This window comes from Lagenorhynchus albirostris, chromosome 2 (genome assembly GCF_949774975.1).
Source record: "Lagenorhynchus albirostris chromosome 2, mLagAlb1.1, whole genome shotgun sequence".
In the NCBI taxonomy this organism is placed as follows: Eukaryota; Metazoa; Chordata; class Mammalia; order Artiodactyla; family Delphinidae; genus Lagenorhynchus; species Lagenorhynchus albirostris.
In genome coordinates, this window is record NC_083096.1 from 75,286,876 (window position 1) to 75,307,629 (window position 20,754).

At 53.4% G+C, this 20,754-nt stretch overlaps 1 protein-coding gene across 1 annotated transcript; it reads right to left on the minus strand.

The window, feature by feature from the left end:
- Positions 1-683: 683 nt before the first annotated feature.
- LOC132513647 (immunoglobulin superfamily DCC subclass member 3-like) lies at positions 684-8,738 on the minus strand. The gene is made up of 7 exons (XM_060138162.1): positions 8,641-8,738; positions 5,612-5,718; positions 5,048-5,185; positions 4,804-4,962; positions 4,497-4,662; positions 3,959-4,203; positions 684-1,021 (listed from the first exon to the last, which is right to left on the minus strand). Coding segments are annotated over exons 2-7 (714 nt in total). The 5' UTR covers positions 5,613-5,718; positions 8,641-8,738; the 3' UTR covers positions 684-1,016.
- Positions 8,739-20,754: the final 12,016 nt, after the last annotated feature.

Sequence of the window (20,754 nt, forward strand, 5' to 3'; positions counted from 1 at the left end):
CTGCATTGTGTTTGGGAATTAAAATGAAAAAACTAAGACCAATAGAAACTGGTTTTCAAAAAGGCAAATACACTCCCATCTGTTTCAGATGCTGCTGAGCATTTCAGCAGTGACAGATTCAAATAATAAGCTAATTTTTGGAGAAAGGATTAAAAGAAAAAAAACTTTGTAATATTTATCACTTGCAAGCTATGTTTAATAAAGAAAGGAATGGTTTCTAAACTTTCCTGTGGCTTGTGCTTTAGTCATGGGGGGCGGGGGGGGGCAGTTTGGTGGGAGAATTTTAGGGGCGATCTGGAGATTAGCTATGACTTATACCCCCTCCAGTCAATGGGGTACCTTTAGTTTGTGCCCTTTTCTTCAATTGTGTTGATTATTTAAAGCCCTTACTTCTGTATTCTTCTTCCCCTCACCTTTATATAGATCCAGTGTCTGGAAGCCACTGACCCCGCTTAAATTACCTGATGACGTAAGGTCTAAAGGTATCTGTAAGGAGGCTGCATTTAACCCAGAGGCTGGATCTCCATCCTGTCCTAAGGAGAGGTGTACCCTAGCTGTCCTTGGCCCTTCTCATCACACTGCTCTAGACTCCAGTAACTATCCTTTGTAGCATGCTGGTTTCTCCAGGTGCGGACCTTAAAACAGCTCACACTGTTCTTTCCTTAGCAAACTGCAGAATATGTAGTTCCTCAGCCTCAGTGCAACATGCCCTGAAAGATCTGGAACCGCTCTGTCTTACCATGTCATCACCCCCACTTCCCCAGGTTTTCCTTTCAATCCAGAACATTAACCAGATCCTAATTTATTTTTTCCATTTTGGTTTATTTCCAACAAAGCTCTTAGACCAGGCCCACCCAGAGGAGAGGATGTTACTTCCTCAGGGACCTGAAGTTTGGGGCTGTTCTTAACCTCTTGGTCCCCTGCCACATTTATTAGTTAAAGCTGCTTACGCCCCTTGTGCAGTTGGGGAGGGGCAGGGCCCAGCCTTGCTGGAGGTCTTGTCACTGGTATGAGCATCATCCTACAAGGGCACAGAGGAGACAGTGTTTGGGGTCCCCCTAAGACCTGGGTTTTCCTTCCTCCAAGACCCTACCCCCTTTTGGGCACAATACTGGACAGCCTTGGAGGGAGGCAGATTGAGGGAGAGCCTGGGGTTTGGTTTTAGGTTTGTGGTAGAGCTGGACGAAGAGGGACAAGGAGGCCAGGAGGGCCATAGGTCAGAGGGAGGAGTGGGGAAGAGGTGGTCTTTGGACACCTAGAATTGAGGGGAATAGATGTGTGGGGTGCTCCACAGCATCTGTGCTCATTCTACAAGGGATTCAAGGCCACCAGAACCTCAACGCAAACTAATATCTCCTTTCAAAAATAGAAAAATGAGGAGGCATGCCTCCCAAAAGGGGTCAATGCTTTGGTTCTGGAAAGGGGGAGATGGGCATTTAGTTGCTCAGAGAAGCAGCGTGTGTGAGCTTAGATGTTCAGAACTCTTCTCAGGTTGGGACAAGGGGGCAGGGAACTTGGCAGCCCCTTTGTCCACCTGCCTATTTAGACCACCAGGAATGCAGGTTGCCTGTCCCTGGTCAGACGCCAGCTTAGGCATGAGGAGACAAACAGATTTCAGACTGGGGGTTCGGGTTGGAAGATGGAGTTGCTGACAGAGCCCCTTGCCCTGAGTCCCCTTCTTGGTGGGGGGGGGGCGGTGATTTAAAGCTATATATCTTTGGGTAGTTCATATTTGGATCAAGAGGATATATTCGATGGGGTTTTAAGGGAGGACTAATGGGTTGGAGAGAACTCCCACCTGACATGGTTTAGTTTGAGGTTATTTGGTGTGTGGGGGAAGACACAGATTTCCCCATTTCTTGAGAAGGGAGAAACAGAAATCACAACCTCTTCTCTCGCCCTATGGTCAGACCTGACCCTCCCCGGAGAGGGGCTTAGGGACCTTTGGTTCTTTCTTGACTCCGGGGTGGCAGGGAGAGGTGATGTAGATTCTTTGGTGGGGCCAGAGTTAGTGGCACCTGGGAGGGAGCCAACTTGGAGGGCGCCAACTTGGAGGGCCCTAGGCTAAGGGCGGCTGCTCCACGGTCACCTGAGAGGGAAGGCGGTGATCAGGCTTCGGCCCCAGAGCCTCAAAGCACACTACTTTCTCCTTCCCAATCCCCCTCACCTGAATCCCCCTCACCTGGGTGATGAGTTCAGTCTTCTCCTCCGGCTTCCCTCCACTCGGAGCCTGGCCTCTGCAGCCCCCAGCTCTGTCAGAGGCAGTCTGAGGCACTGCCCAGCACTCTTGGGACCCCTGTCTGCAGAAGAGGCTGCCCGGATAGGGAGGGTCAGCACCCTGGCCTGTCTGGGGCTTCTCTCTGGCTTAGCATCCATCGGTCCCAGCCTTTCATCCTGTTCCATACTCCACGGGGAGAGGCTGGGCCCCTTCCTCGTGCACAGGATGGCAGGGATCTAGCTCTGGCCCACTTCTGCCACCTGCCCTCTGCCTCGGGAGCCCCAGTGCTCTCTGCCCCACTTCCTGCAGCCCACCAGGCCTCCTCCCACTTCTGATGCCACACAGCTGTGAGAAGAACTGGCCCTCCCTCTCTGCCTCAGTGTCCTTATTTGTAAGACAGATTAGTCAGGGATAAAAGCCCTTTCTTGCTCTTTGGGCCTGTGCCACCATAGTGCAGACTGTCTTCCTAGCAGTTTTCCACATATAGCCATCCTGGCCCTTACCTATGTCTCCAGCCCAGGAGGAGGCAAACGATGAGGGCAGCCAGGCCCACGTGGATGCCCACCACAACCCCAGGCAGCGAGCTCTTCTCATCCTGGCTGCAAGAGCACCCAGCCTTGGACTCTGGACACAGTGCCATCTGTCAGAGAACCAGGATGGAGGCAAAGCTCAGGCCCCTCCTCTTCCCTGAAGACTGACAGCCGTAGGTCCTATAGGAAGAGCCTGCTCTGACCCCGGGCCTGCTACCCTCCTACGGGACCCCACTCACCAGGGGTGGCTAGGGGCACTTCACGCAAAGAGACAACATGGGCACTGCTGTTACCATCCCCGTTGCCCCTGAATGCCTGAAGCTTGATCTCATAGAGGGCGGCTGGCTCTGCAAGAAGCAGGAGATTGTGAAGGGAACAGGCCTGGCTGGGCCAGGAAGCTCAGTGCCTGGGGCAAGACCACACTGAGGAGGGGCCACAAGAAGGTTCAGGGCCTCACCCAGATCTGTGTAGAGGAAGGAACTGACAGTGCTAGCCAGGAGCAGGGGCCCCTCAAAATGGGCAGCGGGCAGCTTGCAGTGAAAGAGTTTGAAGCCCTGGATGGGCCCCAGCTGGGATGGCAGCTCCCAGGAGGCCTGAACAGAGGCGGCGTTGAGCACTTTGGTGGAGAAGCCAAGGGCAGCAGGGGCTGCAGAGAAATGAGATGAGCTGCTTGGCAGCCCTGTCTGTCTGAGGCCAGGGGCTCTACAAGGCTGGAGAGGGTGTCCCTCACTGCTGCCCATGGTGGAAGCGTGGATGGAGGCAGGGTCCTGGCTGGCACCCTCTGCTGAGTAGGCCCGCAAGTGGATAGAGTAGACCGTGTCAGGCTCCAGACTGGAGAAGACATGCTCAAAGGTGCCTTTGCCCACGGCCTCTTGGAGCTCCGGGCCAGCTGGCTCTGAGAAGCAGAGCAGCTTGGCAGCCAGCATCCCTCTCCCTCACTACAAACATCCCCCACCCCCACAAAGTGGGCACAAAGCTTCAGCTGGGTCTCCAAGGAGAGCAGGGAAGGGGGCTGCAGAAGTCGGAGCCAGGATGAGAAAGGGACTGAAGAGCAGAAGGAAGTACCAGAGGACCACAGGTCCAGAGGCCCGGCCAGTGTCCAGACAGGTCTGGGGGTCACTAAGAGTGAGAGAAACTTGCCCAGGGACACCCCCAGTCAGGGGAGAAGTGGGCTGGGGTCAGGGATTCCCGTCTACCCACCCACACCCACCTCCAACTGGCCGGAGGTGCAGCACATAGCCAGTGATGTCCCCATTGTAGGGCGGTGGTTCCCAGAACACTTGAATGGCAAAGGTGGAGAGAGCCATTGCCTGCAGACCCCTGGGGGCAGGGAGTGGCTCTGGGTCCCCTGTCACAGCCAGGCGGGTACTGGCCTGGTTGGAGCCCGCGCTGTTCTCTGCCACGCATTGGTAGATGGCCTCGTCCTCTGCTGAGATCCCCGCCAGCATCAGTGTGCTAAGGGAAAAACAGATGTAGCCACTGGGGGCTCCTTCCCACCAAGTCCCCTGCCCTGGTTGGGTGGTGAGACCCACAGACCTGCCCAGAAGCAAAAGGACACACCACCTTGTGTGGACGTTGCTTGTATGGAGCAGGCAGGGCAGAGCCTCCCGTGGGTGGGGGTGGATGCAGGGGGTTTGAGTGGGTGGTAGAGAGTGTTGTGAGGAGGTGGGGCTGGACGCCTGGGGCAGGTGAGGATACATCGGCAGTCAGGCAGGGTGGAGGGGGCGGGACGGGGGTACCTCAGGTACCTGTTGCTGTGGGTTAGCCAAATGTTATCCCCGGGACTCAGCCCCTTCCCATTCTTCAACCAGGCCAGCCGGGGCTCGGGGACGCCCTGGGCCATGCAGGTGAAGATGGTGCTGCTGCCTGGAGGCCTGGACAAGGATTGTGGCCACTGGACAAACTTGGGCAGAGCTGGGCAGGCAATGGCAGGTGGAGGGCGCCATGAGGCCCGGCCTCTCACCTTCCTCCTGCCCCTGCCCCTCTCCCCATTCAGGTTCCCATGGGGGGATGGGGCACCCCCAGCACCCTCCCTGGCTGGCCCTTGGGGCTCACCCTGCACGAGCAGGACGCCCTGTGCTGTGCGTCGGACCCGGGTTCCCGGCCGATTGGCTGCACAGACGTAGACGGCTAAGTGCTGGACCGACACATCGGAGATCATGAGGTTCCCGGTGCCCAGGACTTGGATGCCCTCTACGCCGATGGAGCGGCCACCTACAGAGAGACGAGGGGTCAGAGCTGCGAAAGCGCAAAGTGCTGGGGGCTCCAGGAGGCAGGGTGGGACGGGGTGGCTTCACACCCAGGCGGCTCCAGGAGACCAGTGGCCGTGGGTGGCCTGTGGCGATGCATTCCAGCACTGCCGTTTGGTGTACCGTGAGCATCAGGTTCTGAGGTCCAGACAGAATCTCGGGCTCCTGCAGGAGCCGTGGGGATCCCACTGTGAGGTGGAAATAGCAAATCGAGGGATCAGGCAGCAGCACTCTCCCCCTGCACCCAGGACAAACTTCTGCTCCCGGAGGACCCTTCTAGTCCTCAAGTGACCAGACCCCAGAGCAGGTGCTATTTTACTCCTGGTTTACAGATAAAGAAAATCACTTGCCCAAGGTCCTATGGCAGTAAGTACAGGTGTACCTCATTTTATTGCGCCTCGCAGATACTGCGTTCTTTTTGGTTTGTTTTACAAATTGAAAGTTTGTGGCAATCCTGCGTTATCAGATGATGATTAGCAATTTCAGCAATAAACTATTTTTTAAATGAGGTATGTACATTGTTTATTTAGACATAGTGCTATTTAATAGGATATAGTATAGTGTAAACATGATTTTTATATGAACTGGGAAACCAAAAAATTTATGTGACTCACTTTATTGTGATATTCGCTGTGGTCTGGCACGGAACCTGCAATACTTCCGAGGTCTGCCTGTATCAGGGCTAAGCAGCTCTGGCGTACTAAGCAGGCCCCAAGTTAAACTGGAGGGGCGGAAAGAGGAGAGGTGTAAGCATGCCCCGCTACAGGGTGCCCCTGGAGGGCCTGCAGCAGTGTCAGTACATGAACTGGCCAGGTAGGGGGGTACCCTGGGGGGATACCCAGGGGCCTAGTCCCCTTCCCTAAGTCACCCACAAAACTGACAGGAGACCCCTCCCTCAGAAAGAAAGCCAGGCCCCCCTGAGAAGTCAGCGTGTCTCAACTGCTCAGAAGGGATGCAAATGTTTTTTGAAATACACTGCTCTTTGGGTCTTCATTTTATGCCACCCTCTCCCACGAATCATCACTGGGGGGCTGCCGTACGCCAGGCGCTATTCCCACACTGGGAACAAATAGCTGTGAACAACAGGGGAAACAGGCCTTTGTTTTCCTTTATCCAGTCACCCCCATTCTTGCTTTACCACTTTGTATTTTATGAGACTTTGCAACATATCTTTAACCTTTTCATAAATGTCCCTTATTAAGAACTCCTCTGGGGACTTCCCTGGTGGCGCTGTGGTTAAGACTCTGCACTCCCAATGCCGGAGGCCGGGGTTCGATCCCTGGTCAGGGAACTAGATCCCATATGCATGCCGCAACCAAGAGTTCGCATGCCGCAACTAAAGGAGCCCACTAGCCGCAAATGAGCCTGCCTGCTGCAACTGAGAACTGGCGCAACCAAATAAATAAATAAATATTTTTAAAAAAGAAAAGAAAACTCCTCGGGAATTCCCTGGTGGTCCAGTGGTTGGGACTCTGCGCTTCCACTGCAGGGGGCCTGGATTTGATCCCTGGTTGGGGAACTAGGATCCCACAAGCCGCACGATTAAAAAAAAAAAACTCATACAAAATTTTGTCTCTAAAATGAAAGTTTCTCAAGGACTGGTATAAAGTCTTCCACATCTTCAAATCTGCCTCAAGGCCTAGAATAGTATTTCACCCATTCTCCGTTCATTCATCCATTCATCCCACCATCATATACTGAGGGTCTACTTTGTACCAGGCACTCCTCAGTTTGCCTTCCACAAGCTCTAGTTCAGGCTGTGGACTGTCTTGGAATGTCCTGGCCTTGGCCAAGGAGACCATGTTCCACCTGGTCAGACCGTTCAGTGATGTAGAGCTGGTCCATGTGATGACACTTCACACATCCCTGGCTGAACCTCTCCATGTGCCAGGCATTATACTGTGAGCCCCAAATGCGTTGTCCCCTTTAATCCTCACTACAAGCCTGTGAAGGCAGTGATTTCTCCAAGTTTACAGATGAGAAAAGCAAGTGTCAGAGAAGTTAAGTAGCTTGTTCAACATCAGAGGGACTGGCAGAGGCAGAACACAAACCTGGATCTTGGAAGCACTGGACAGCTGACAGCATACCCCTCTTGCCGCTGTGAGCTCCTCGAAAACCTGGGAAATTCTGTGTCCCTGGCACCTGCCCAGGGTAAGGCCTGCCCCAGGGAAGTGTTTTAGGAGTGAATGGCTGGGGCTTCGGTACCCAGCTCCTGTCCCTGGGGAAGAGTCTACACTGACCTCAGCTCCTTTCCTGATATTTAAAGTATAGGCAACCCACGAACCCTCAGTTACAGGTTGATCTCTGCGCCCAGCAGGCACCTGCTTCTTCTCAGCTGCCTGAAGCTCTCTTGGACATTCATTTCCCCGTCTCTACATGCAGCAGGATGGAGAACCCGTGCCTGCCCGTAGCCCGGCATTTGGCCAGGAGTACTGATCATCATGGAAGCCTGGCATCCCGCCCTGCCCTCCTGCCCCGGATGGTTGATGGGAACAGGAAGTGGGAAGCCAGAGGAACTTCACCCAGGCTTCCCTCTGCTCTCAGGGAGGAGTCCCTGATCCCCACCCTTTGCTTTCAGTTTCTAAGTCAGCTCCAGAGCAGAGACACAACAGATCCCCCTCTTCCCCTTTCAGTCTTCAGTTTAAAAGCTAAGCACCCTTTGGTGAAATTCTGCCTTGATGCTTACCCAAGGTTCACTTGTTATCTATACTATGGGGCCCCCTAGTGGATGATTCAGGCACACCTTTCCTTCACATCCCCGGTGGCCTCTCAGCTTCAGGCTGTGGTGTCAGTCTTACCTCCGTTTCCTGTTAGGTGCCAACTCTTCAGGGGCTCTGCTGTGACCCTCACTTTGGGCACAAAACTCTCCCACCCCCACATGGCCTGCATTTGGGGTCGTTATGGGTGTTTCATCTCAGGTACAAAGCTATTTTCATCCTCACCCCAAGGAGGAAACATGCAAATGTGCACACACACACACACACACACACGCATATGTACATCTAAGCCCACCACTTACAAACACAAGCGCACGCAGGCATTCGCTCCCCACCGAGACACAGGAGCCCACGCTCAACCCATAAAGGGCTCCCACTGCTCTCTGGATCAAGTCCAAACTCCTTTTCATGATGGGCCTCGCCTACCTTTCCTACATCAATTTTTTGTTACCCTGAATTCTGCCCATTCTGTGGTCCAGCAGCATGGAACTGTCTGCATGAACTGTGCTATTCTCACCCTTGTGCTTTTGCACAAAGGAATGCCAGGAATGCCACCCTCTTCACCTTCCTGACCTCGGACTGCCTCTCTCCGCTCACCCTTCAACAGCCAGCTTGGTATAGCTTTCTCTTGAGGCCCTGAGCAGCCCTTGCCCACAACCCAAGGCTGGGTTAGAGGCCCCTGCCCTGGGTTCCCATAGCACCTCCCTCTCTACTCAGTTGCCAGCTCTGGGAAGCCAGCGATGGACCGAGCCCGTTCTGCTTGCTGACTGCTATGTTCCCACACCCAGCACAGTCCTCATACGTAGTCGGCGCTCAAAACTCTTTGTGCCACATACAACATCGGCCACACCCACTCCCAGTGGTGCCAGCTCCCACACCCTCCTCTCTGCCCAGTGCCCACTCTGATTCCCCTGGTCCTTGCTTACCCTTCAGGATCAGCCAGGCATCCTGGCTGTGGCGGGTATTGGCCACACTGTGTGCCACGCAGCGGTAGGTGCCCACGTCAGCCCGGCTCACGCTGGTGATGTGGAGGATGCCACGAGGCAGCAGCGTCACCCTGAGGATGCAGGAGTCGGGGGTCCGCGGCTGTGCAGTGGCCCATAGCCTGCCACCCCACCACTTCTTGCTGCTGCTCGCCGGTGGCTGGCAGTACTCAAGGTCGTGCCGTTGTGCTCCCAGGAAACGGAAGGCTCCAGCACTCTCCCGGATCAGGCACTGGAAGCGACTCCACCCAGCTCAACCTCGACGGACTCTGGATGTTGATGGAAGCGCGACAGACCTAGGGCACAGGGACCACCTGAGCACAGAGAGCTGGCCCCCAGCTCTGCCGCCAGCAACTCTGTCCCAGAGCCCCAGCTCCCCGTCTGTGCCCACGGCTGCCACTCCCTGCTGACGGCCTCGCTTGCACCCCTGCAGTCTCACATCTGTGATTTCTTTGGGCCATAAGCATTTTGCCTTCCTCTACAACATTTAAAATTCTGTTTTACATTTGCACTGGTATCAAGACAAATATAATCCAGCACTATAAAATAACAACGCATTATTATATATTCATTATTATGTTCACTTTTTCTTCTGGTGCCCTAGGCACCTAGTGCACACTGCGTCTAACGGCCAAGGAGGCATTGCCCAGGCCCACCCCGGGCAATTCTGTGCCCCGCGGGTGCCGTCTGTGGGTACCCCTGCACATTCTCATCTCCCCTGCCCACACAGGAGCAGCCCAGTCACTTACTTGCCAGCTGCACCCAGGCCCGCCAGCTCACCAGGCGCCCAAAGCGGTTCTGGGCCACGCAGTGGTACTTGTGGGCGCGGGAGGGGAGGCTCCAGTGGGAGGGCGGGGTGGCCAGATGCAGGGAGCCGTCGGGCATCAGGGTGGCACTGCTGTCGTTGGCCAGGACCAGCCCATCCCGCTGCCAGGAAATGGACACGGGCAGCTCACCCTCCACCCGGCACGGCAGCACCAGTGGGCGCTCCCGCGTGGCCACCACATCCCCCAGCTCCCGCAAGAAGGCCAGCTCAGAGCCTGCAGTGCAACCCGCAGGGACAGCCAACGAGGCCTGGACGCGGCGGCCTCCTGGGGCCCACCACCTCCCCTCAGTTTTGAGCCCCTCTCGGCCTGGGCGAGGGGTGAGGAGGCAGGACTTTAGTTTGGGGGGACCTGGGGACAGCAAGGGAGGAGGGGGAGGAGGGCCTTGCAGTCTGAGGAGCAGGGCCGCCGTGATCGATGGCCTCTTTCAGCTGGGCCCTGGCAACGGGGAGGGGGCGGCGCGGGCACAATGGCGAGGCCAGGGGCCCAGGCATGGGCATTGTGCTCCCCGGGGGACAATGAGGTCGTCCCCTCTCTCCCCCGCCCGCCCATCTGCGTGTCTGCCCACAGGGTCAGCTTCCCAGGACTCCTGGCTCTCCTCTCCCACCGCTGTGACCCCAGCCGCTGAATGAGGGATGGAGCACACTCACATACTCACAGACACACACTTGGACTGCAAAGCTTAACCTCACAGGCTACCCCATAACCCAGACACAGTCTCCATCCCAGACACTCTCGCAGAGGATACAGACACAGGTCACACAGAGATGTCCCTACAGACTGAAAGTCGCAAATACGCAACAGACACCAATGTCCCGGACCCAGAAATGCACGAGCAGAGCTGCGAACCCAGGTGCTTAGACGCTGACTACACGCACACGCGTGGATATGGTAACTCAGCCTACGAGGCTGAGCAGGGACCTGCCCAGCGGAGGGCGGAGGCGGACAGCAGCCTCGGAGGGGCCAGAGCCCACAGGCCCAGGGCTTGGGCTGCCTCGGGACCCTCGGGACACCTGCGGGGAGACCTCTCGACCCCTGCCTCTCCAAGACCCTCTGCCCGACAGCCCCTCCTGACTGCACAGCCCCAGGACTGTAGCCAAAGTCTGCTCCCCCAGTCTCTGCCTCTACACAGCTCTTGCCCACAGGTACATACATACCTGTCCTCCCTGCTTGCCTACAAAGTTCCAGCGCCTCTGCTCTCATCAGCTCGGCGCCCTGCACCTTCCTCCCCCACTTTGCCCCCCAACTCTCCCGCCCCGTGTCTTCCCCCTTATCCTTCTGTTCACCTCTCCCACCTGGCATTCGCCCACTGCCCCCCACTGCCCTCAGGCCCCGCCCCCGCCCCCCAGTCTCGGAGCAGCAGCAGCCCTGGCCCCGTGTCTCCACAGGCCTGACCCCCTCGGCCCCGGCTGCTCCCCAGGCAGCTCTGGCCTTCTGCCTTCAGCCTGGGGGCCCCAGGCTGCAGGCATTCCCACCCCACACACTTAGGGGGCACATTGTTGGGGCTCTGGCCCTGCTGCGGGGAGCCTGGGGCCTGAGGGGGCCGGGCCGGAGGCTGCTGTCCCTGCTCCGTCTCTCCCGGAGCCAGGTCCCTCTCTGCCTCTGGCCTGAGCCCCTCCCCCCCATCCCCACTGCCCTCTCCTCTCAGGGCCAGGACCCAGACACTGAGACAACTGGGGCGGTGACAGGGGAGGGCTGCGGGCCGGTGAGAGGAAGGCAAAACTGGGGGGTCGAGCCCGCCCCTTTCCCAGCCTCTAGAATCTTCTCCCAGCCTTAGACCCACCCCTCACTCCCTCTCAAACACTGAAGAATGAGGTTCTGGGGGTGGGGAGAGGCATCTGCTCCCCTAAGACCAACTCTGGGGGTCCAGGGCCAGAACGGGGAGGCCTGGGGTCTGATCTGGGGGTCCCGGGGAGGGGCGCAGAGCCCCACTCTCCTAGAGGAGTCGCCGTCCCAGGCGCTGGGCCGGGCCCAGCGTGACGGAGCTCATCCCATTAGTTTGGTCACGGCCCCAGCAGCCCCCTCACCATTCACAGTGTCACTTTCCAAAGCTGTCCTCTCTATTCTTGTTGGGACAATGGAGTGGGGCTTTCCGGGCCGGGGAGGTGGGGATCCAGCCTCCATTGCCCCATCCTGATAAGAAGGAAGAAACCTGGGCCCCTCCCCTCGCCGGGCTGACCATCTAAACATGCGAAAAGTGGGGGACTGCCCTTCCACCAGAGGAGCCTGGGACTCAGGAAGGTGCTGACGTTCAGACCTAACTATTTCTGTAGGACCTCCCTCCTCTAAACTGCAGCCTCCCCCTCAAAAGCAAAGTTTCTGGAAAGATGAGAGCGGGGGTTGTCTGTGAGAAAGGATGAGGAGAAAAAGCAAGGGTAGGGAATCTAGTTGGGGCAGAACACAAGGACACAAGCATCCAGGCCTCTGCCCCCACAAGCTCCAGCCAGTCTGGCCCCTGACCCAGTCTCCCCGAGTCCCCTTCCCCTCACTCTTTCTCCTTGGCTTTGCCCAGCTTAGGCTGTGCCCCTCATCTCTTCAGAACAAAGCCCCATCCTCAGCCTTCTCCCTGGCAGGTTCAGCCTCCTCTCTGGTTCCCCACCTCCTGCACAGGCATTCAGAATCAACTCATCCGACACTGCCTCTCCCAGTTCAGCCCCCTCCTCCTAGACCCGCAGTCCTGGGGGGTGACTGAGCCTGGGCTACCCCTAAATGAGATTGCCTTGTGGGAAGAGAGCCTGCAGCCTCCCCACTGGGCCTTCCTCACCCAGCCCTGCATCTCTCTGTCCTGAAGCCTCCAATGCAGGTTCTCACCCCTTCCCTGGAGTGGCCTCCTGAATAGTTGCAGCCTGGAGAGGAAAAGGATCACAGGCCCTGAGGTCAGGAAGACATGGTTCAAATAACTTACAAGCTGTGTGCTTTGTAGGCAACTTTACCTCTCTGAGCCGGCTTCATTGATAAAATGGGGGTGGACGGGATAGAAACAACCTCTCCCCATGACTGGGAGGATTAAGTGAGGCAAGGGCTTAGGATAGAGTGTGGCTCAGGTGAGCATTTGCAGCGCTTGGTGTTGCCCCACTATCTGGTTTTCCTCCTGTCAAAACCCCTCTCCAGCACCTACTAAGAAGATGTCTCCTTATCTGCTGCACTTACCTTGTCACCTCCTAATGCACACTCCAGAGTGGCCCACAGGACAAAGAAGGACCAATAAAGAAGACCTGGGTTCAAGTCCAAGCTCTGTCATTAACCAGCCATCTTGCCTTGGGCTGGTATCCCTCACCTCTGAGACATGCCCCCTGTAAGATGGGAGGAAGGGCAAGCCCGCCTTTCAGGGTTGTGATGATCAGGTGAAATTCTTTGTATTGATACTTTAAGGGCCAAGAGCCACTCCTCCTCCTCCTTTTTTTTTTTTTTTTTTTTTGCGGTACGCGAGCCTCCAGACGCACAGGCTCAGCGGCCATGGCTCACGGGCCCAGCCGCTCCGCGGCACGTGGGATCCTCCCGGACCGGGGCATGAAACCGTGTCCCCTGCATTGGCAGGCGGACTCTCAACCACTGCGCCACCAGGGAAGCCCCCTCCTCCTCCTTTTTAAGAACAGTTTGAGGGATAATTTACATACCTTAAAGTTCACCCATGTAATCTGTACAATTCAATGGCTTTAGGGTATTTACCGAGTTGCACAACCATCACCACAATCTATATTTTAGAACATTTTCATCACCTCCAAAAGAAACACTGTATCCATTAACATTCACTACCCGTCTGCCCCCTCCTTCACACCTGCGCCTGCCAGGCAACCTGTCTACTTTCTGCTATTTTCTGTCTTTGCCTATCCTGGACACCTCTTCTAAGTGGACTCATACTACATACGGTCTTTTGTGTCTGGCTTCTTTCACTTAGCATGATGTTTTCAAGGTTCATCCACGTAGTGAACACGTATCAGTACTTCATTCCTTTTTATGGCTGAACCCTATTCCATTGTATGGCTATATACCACATTTGTTTATCCATTCACCAGATGATGGACATTTGGGTCGTTTCCACTTTTTGGCTATCATGAATAATGCTGCTGTGAACATTCATGTACAGTTTGTGTGGAGACGTGTTTTCAGTTCTCTCAGGTACATTACCTAGGAATGGAATTTCTGGGTCCTATGGTAACTCTGCCCTTTGAGGAACTGTCAAGCTGTTTTCCAAAGTGGCTGCAGCCAGGTACATTCTAAGCACTTCATTTTATAACCCTCAAGACAGGAGTTAACTTTATTGGTCCCAGGACCCTTTAAGAATTTGGTGAAAGCTTCCCCCAACCCCCAACCAAGGAGACTTACATTTGCATACACCCCCTGAGCCCCAGGTTGGGAGGTGCTATCCCAGGAATATGGCTCCGAATAGCCTTTTTTTTTTTTTTTGGCCACACTGTGTGGCATGCGGGATCTTAGTTCCCCGACCGGGGATCGAACCGGCACCCCCTGCAGCGGGAGCCCAGAGTCTTAACCACTGGACCACCAGGGAAGTCTCCCGAATAGCCTTGATGCTCAGGAAATGCTGGCAGGATTGAACGGCTGAGAGCTGCCCTCTTTTCCTCCCTCCCTGACAATTAAAAATTGGCCCAACCCTGAACAGCCGCAGGCTCTCCTGGAACAACTTCCTGCGAAGGTCCGCCTAGCAGACGAAATCCTTCTGAGGACTCCTCTAGCACACCTGGGATGGTGTCTCTTTTCTCTCTCTCTCCACAACCCTCCTCTAACCCAGGATCTGTATCTCTTTTCATACCCTTTTTTCTTCCTCCATCTTTCTCTATCTCCATCTGTCTCCCCATCTGTGGCAGGCGGATGAAGAGGTCCATGTTTCTTAACTGAAGAGATGCATGTCCTCATCCCTGAACCTATGAATATGTTTGGTTACATGGCAAAGGGGAGTTAAGGTTGAAGATGAAATTAAGGTGACTAGTCACCTGACTTTAAGAGAAGGAGATGATCCTGGATGACCCAGGTGGGTGCATGTAATCACAAGGGTCCGTAGAAGTGGAAGAGGCTGGCAGAAATCAGAGGGAGAAAGGTCAGAGTGATGTGATGGGAGAGGGAGCCAAGCTGCTGTTGCACATTTTGGAGAGGAAGAGAACAGAGAGGCGAAGAACGCGGGTGACCGCTAGGAACTGGAAAAGGCAGGAATGGACTCTCCCCTGGAGCCTCCAGGTAGGAATGCAGCCCTGGGAACACCTTGCTCTTAGCCTGGTGGGACCCAAGTCTGAAGTCCAACTACAGAGCCCTAAGACAGTAACTCTGTGTTGTCTGAAGCCATTACTTCTGTGGTAACTGGATACAGCATGTAGAAAACTCTACAGGATCCCTGTATATTCTATCACCAACACTGTCACCCCAACTCCTCATTTCACCTCTGCATGGGTTTCTTGTGCATCTCCCCAGCTGGAGAGTGAGCTCCACCAGGACAGAGACTTCACGTGATCCCCGCTGGGTGCCCAAAGCCAGAGCAGGTGGCACTCCCTGTCAGCACGGGGTAAAGGGAAGATGAAAGGAGAGCCAGCCAGCCTTGCAAAGCCATGCCCGACCTCCCTCGGCTCTGGTGCACATCCTTCTCTCTCCTGCGCAGAGCTGGGCGGAAAGCCTGGGGAGGCTGCTCCCGCCCACGGAAGGCGCCTGTGCCCCGACACCGCCCCGCCCCGAACGGTCCCTCTCCTACTGAGCTCTCCACGCCCTCGGGGGTACTGTCCCCACCCTGGGATGTTTCTTCCGCAGGACCTGATCCCAGGCAATCCCTCCGCTGCCCACCCGCCCCACCTCGCCTTGGTCCTCGCTGGTCTCTGGCGCTCCGCACTCTCTGTTCCTTCTGCTGGGCGCATCTTCCCTCAGTCTTCCCTTTCTTTGTTGAAGCATTTTCAAATAAATCCTGGACATCATCTCATTGCACACCTATATACTTATGTGCATCTTTTGAAAAACACTTTTTTTTTTCCGTAGCTGTAATGGCATTATCATATCTAATAAAAGCAATGTTACCAAGTTCAACCTCCTGCTCTGGATTGGTTGGCCTGCCCCGCAGCAAGTGGGTGAGATGTTGGGACAAGGAGTAACGACTTCATTCAGAAAGCCCGCCGACTGAGAAGGTGGCAGACCAGCACCCCAAAGAACCATCTTCCTAGTTAGAGTTCTATACTAAAAGGGGAGAGGGAAAGTCCTGGTTCCAGCCAGACTCCGGAGGGGATATGTCAATTTCTTCCTGCAGCCATTCCCAGGTGGGAATGTGAGCTAAACAAAGGTATTTTACCTTAAGGTTCGTTACCTGGGATGCAGGGTTCCCATTATGTATAATTTAAGTTTATAGGCAACATCCCTTTAGTGATTAACTTTGTATTATATTGATATTATAAGGTCCTTTCCTATTATAGTTCCCCACTGTCAATGACCCATTCCACAATCCTGTGTGAAAAGGGAGGAAGACCGCTCTACTCTGCTGAACTGTGCCTACAAAGAGGTGATTATGGAATGGAAATTAGAATCGTTTAGTCAGTAGTACATTCCTCTTTCCTTTTTTTATCGACAACTATTTGAACCTGATGAAACCCCTTAGCCCTTTGTTGTCTAACTTGTAGTCAGACTTAGAGTTTTGGTTCCAGTTGCCTGTACATACCTATTAATTTTAACTTTCTGACTGTGCCATAATTATACAAGATGCCTGTGCTATTCATTTGAGTAAGATTAAACAAGTAGGTTGACCCTTCTCCAGCTACAATGAAGTTACAGTCTCAATACCTTTTTTTTTTTTTTTTTAAGAGCAACCTTAAGCCTTCAAAGAGTTCACAAACCCATTGCTCTCCAGGCCTCTCAGGAGTTGGGTTGTTTTCTGATGACAGTGGTGCTGCTTTAATCCTAGTGTGATGAATCCACGGCTTTACCCCAGCTAATCCGCCAGACGAGTGCACGGTAAGTAATACGACATGTGGTCCTGTCCACCTTGCAAGCAGCTGATGTTCAGGCCCTTGTTCTCTCCAAGTTGTAAGCAGGACTCAAGTCTCCCCTGGGTTGAAAAGGATGTAAGGCTGCTTCAGTTGGATAGGCAGAGCTGTTGGAGGTAAACTCAGGAACAGAGGTCAGTATAGTGCCCAAAGCTCGAACATAATTGACAGCTGCTAGGTCTTTCAGAGCATTTATACATTCTTCTGCCCAAGCAGACACCTGGAATGGCCTACCATACAATATTTCAAAGGGGCTTAATTTAAGCCTGCTTCTGGGAGCCACTCTGATCTGTAGCAGGGCAACTGGCAAGACCTTATCCCAAGTTAAATTAGTCTCCTGACATATTTTAGCAATGCTCCTTTTTAAGGCAGGATTCATTTTCTCGGTTTTTCTTATTGATTGTGGTCTCCAGGATGAATGTAGTTTCCAGTTCATGGTAATGATTTAATCCAAATCAGGAGATAATTTCCTTAAGGAGAGCTTTAACCATTTTGGAGGCTTTTTTTTTTTTTTTTTGTCCAGATGGGATATGCTTCCACCCATCCTGAGACAGGGTCTAAACACCAGCAAGTATTTGAAGTTTCCTGCAGCTCAAAGCAGTCAAGTCTACTGGCCAGTCCTTGGTGGTGCAGCTTTCTCTGTGTTGGGTCCCTGTCCGGGGAGGTCTAACAGCACTCTTTGGGTTATTTTTAGCACGAATCATGCAGTTCTGAGTGACTGGCTGGATGGTCTTTTGTAGGTTAGGCCCCATTGCATAGTTTTGACTCCACTGTAAGGTGGCATCTCTCCCATAATGGGTACCATTAGGAATGTGCTGCAGCACAGTGTCCAAGAGGGCCTGAGGGATCAAAACAGTTCCTTGTGCGCTACATTTCCAGTCAGGCGAGGTGTGATCAGAATGAAACCCTAGTCTTTGGTCCTCTCTTTGTCCTTTTCTGAATACACCAGCTGGTATTTTGACAAGTCAATCTGTGGGAGAAGTGATCCTATCATGGCTTGATAACCACCTTCCTTTGCTGCCCTCTTTGTGCTTGGCCAGCTAACCAGTTGCCTTTTCCATGGTGAGGGACATCGAGGTCCCCTAGTTGGCATTCTAGAGGTAGTAAGAACGATTTTGTACTTCTCAGGAGACTCCAGTGACTGGGATGGATTGAGAGGTTTTCTGTGCCGCTTTGGCACTCACCACAGAGGATGCTGTACCTGTATTTATCAGAAAGTCAATCAGCTCATTCCCCACTGTCAATTTCACCTGGGGCTCCTGTGGTGAAATTGGAATTGGGCGCCTCAAGTCCAATAGGGCCTCAAGTCCAAGGGAGCCCCTGGGCCACTTCATTAAATCAGGGTGTTTCTCTCTTTCCACCTCATTGTTGCAGGAAGGGGGATGCCCTTCCACGGTCTGAGAGTGGGTGCTTGTCTAACACGCGGAGATGAATTGTCCAAGGAGACCCACCTGCTGACAAAACAAGAGACTTTATTGGGAAGGGGCGCTGGGGCGGAGAGCAGCAGGGTGAGGGAACCCAGGAGGACTGCTCTGCCACGTGGCTCGCAGTCTCCGGTGTTATGGTGATGGGGTTAGTCTCCAGGTTGTCTCTGGCCATTCATCTTGCTTGGCCCATATTTGGCCTGACTCAGGGTCCTTCCTCGTGCGGCACGCATCTCTCAGCCAAGATGGATTCCAGTGAGAAGCGTCCTGGGACGTTGGTAGGACAATATTATGGACTGGCATCTCTTCCCTACTTTGGGCCCCTACCGAATTCTCCCAGTTAGTTTTTTGGGGCAGCACCATGTTCCTTATCGGAACCTCCTGTTGTGAGACAAGTTGTTATCATCCATCGTGCCTGACCAAGGCAGGCGGCTTTGGTCAATGGTTCCCTAACAATATGAGAGGCTCCGGATTTTTAATTCTTTTTCTTATGTTTTAGCCTAGGGCAATCTTTTTTCCAATGTCCTTCCTCCTTACAGTAAGCATTGTTTGTTCCCCAGTGGTGGCTCACCTCTCTTTGGGTTACTCGCCTTCCAGGAATCCAATGCTGCTGTCAGAAAAGTGGTGTTACATTTTGCATCTTCTTTCTTCCGTCATTGTTCCCTGTTGATGCTACCAACTGAGAAGGTACATTGGGAACAAACCCATCTAGGGACTTCCCTGGCAGTCTAGTGGTTAAGACATGGCTCTTCCACTACAGGGGGCATGGGTTTGATCCCCGGTCAGGGAACTGAGATCCCACATGGCCACACGGCCGAAAAATAGAAAAAAAAAAAAAGCACCACCTAATTTTTGCAGCTTTCTCCTGATATCTGAGGTGCTTTGCCCAGAAAAGGATAAATTTACCATTCTAGTATTTTCAGGGGTCTCAGGATCTGCAAGAGTGTAACGTCTGTAGAGCTGGTAACTATTCATTTGTTTTTTGCTGAATTTCTTGAATTTTGTTCAAACTCTTTTTGCTTTGGTTCCCCTTTCAAAGTCCTGCCAAGATGCATTTAAGGCAGTGCTCTAATAAAGGCATTCCTCCCTCATTGGGGTCCCAGTTTGGTTCAGCTGTGGGTACTGCCAAGTTGGCTTCAGGTGTACCATTTGGGTCTGTTAGGTGGAGCTGGTATGCTTCTTACCTGGCCTTACCAGTGACCATTCTCCTTTCATCTAGAGGATCCTCCCTATAAGAGGGGTCACCAATTAGACAAGTCTGAGGTGGAGAAAGCCCGTAGAAACATAGCCGGCTGGCCATTTGCATTTAGATCCCCTAAATAACTGCGTAAGGAAAATTGTCCTGCTCTGGGAGTGGCTCTTGGCCCAAACTGGGTGTCCGGTCGGGTCTTAGATGGTGTTACCAAACCAGGTCCCTGTGCCCCAGGAACTAAACACAGGATTTTCTAATTGAGCCCTGTAGGGAGGGGGAGACAGTCTGACCGCTTCCTGAGCCCCAGCGTTGGGAATTGGGGCTGGATAGGAATGGGAGGCGGTGGAAGGGGTGGACATATTGGCATAACAGCTGGAGCAGCTGGACAGCCAGCTTGGCCGGAGGTTGGAGCAACATACCCTCACCCTCATTCCCTTTCTTTTCTTCCTGCATGACGGATTTTCCCTTGGGTTTCTTTTACCATAAAGTGACAACTGTCTGACTTTTTCTCACCCTGATGTAACAGCACAAATGCTTGCACAAAGAAAATTTCATTATTCTTCCCCACTTCTTCACAGAATAGGTACAGAGACATTCAAAGGCCACCGTAACCATTAGAAGGATAACTTTGGCCTTGGCATCCACCAGCCGGACTGGGTTCTGGGGTGGGGCTTTTGGTGATTTTAGAAACCAAGTGGAACCTTTCTCTTCTCCCTGGGAATGTCCTTTCCTCCACTGACATCAGTCTGTAAGTGGAGAAATGGTACCAAAACAAAATGAAATGAAAACCCCAAAGAACAGAAAACCCTAAGTAAACCCTCAAGTTTGGTCTTGGGGTTTTTTACATATCACAAGAACCATCAACTCAACCCCACATAATGTGACTGTGACGCCTCTCGGAGAGCTGTTGGATCCAGACCAACAACACAGGAGACCACAAACAACGTAATTAACACAGCAAAGGTGAGGGTACATGGTGCACAGGCTCCCAAAGTAAACCTGCCTAAACCCCTTGTGGAGATCCTAACAGGTACTACGGCTACATTGTTGCAATAAAATATCATCTTCCTCTCAGTCATGGCTTCATAGCTATCATCAGGTCACTTATCCAAAATGCGCCCCAGAGGACTTTCTTTATGGAGAGTTGAAACATTCCCCAATTTTTAAAGACAGAAATACAAGACAAACAAAACCCAAGGGGCAGGACTTCCCTGGTGGCGCAGTGGTTAAGAATCCGCCTGCCAATGCAGGGGACACGGGTTCAAGCCCTGTTCCAGGAAGATCCCCCATGCCACGGAGCAACTAAGCCCGTGCGCCACAACTAGAGAAAGCCTGTGCTCGGCAACGAAGACCCAATGCAGCCAAAAAACAACGAACAAAAACCAAATGGCGCACACACGTGCTAGCATCCAAAGAAACAAACGAACCAGTTCCAAATCGGGTAAAAAAAAACAGCAATTATTTCCTCTAACAGGGTACCCCACTCGAATACAAAACAAACTGGCTTATTCCAGAGAAAAAAAGCCCCAAACAGAGGTAATCGAGTTCCAGCTGGACACCAGAGCGAGCGACTTACCCTGCTGTATTGAGCCCTTCGCCTCCCGGATGTTGATTCTTTGCTCCAACTGCCAAGTGCTGGGGCAGCC

Excerpts from the sequence above, each read along its gene's own strand:
- LOC132513647 (XM_060138162.1), bottom strand. Across the intron at positions 4,963-5,047 it reads GGTCTCCTGGAGCCGCCTGG|GTGGCCGCTCCATCGGCGTA; the intron begins GTGTGAAGCCAC and ends GTCTCTCTGTAG. Across the intron at positions 4,204-4,496 it reads TGGCTAACCCACAGCAACAG|CACACTGATGCTGGCGGGGA; the intron begins GTACCTGAGGTA and ends TTTTTCCCTTAG.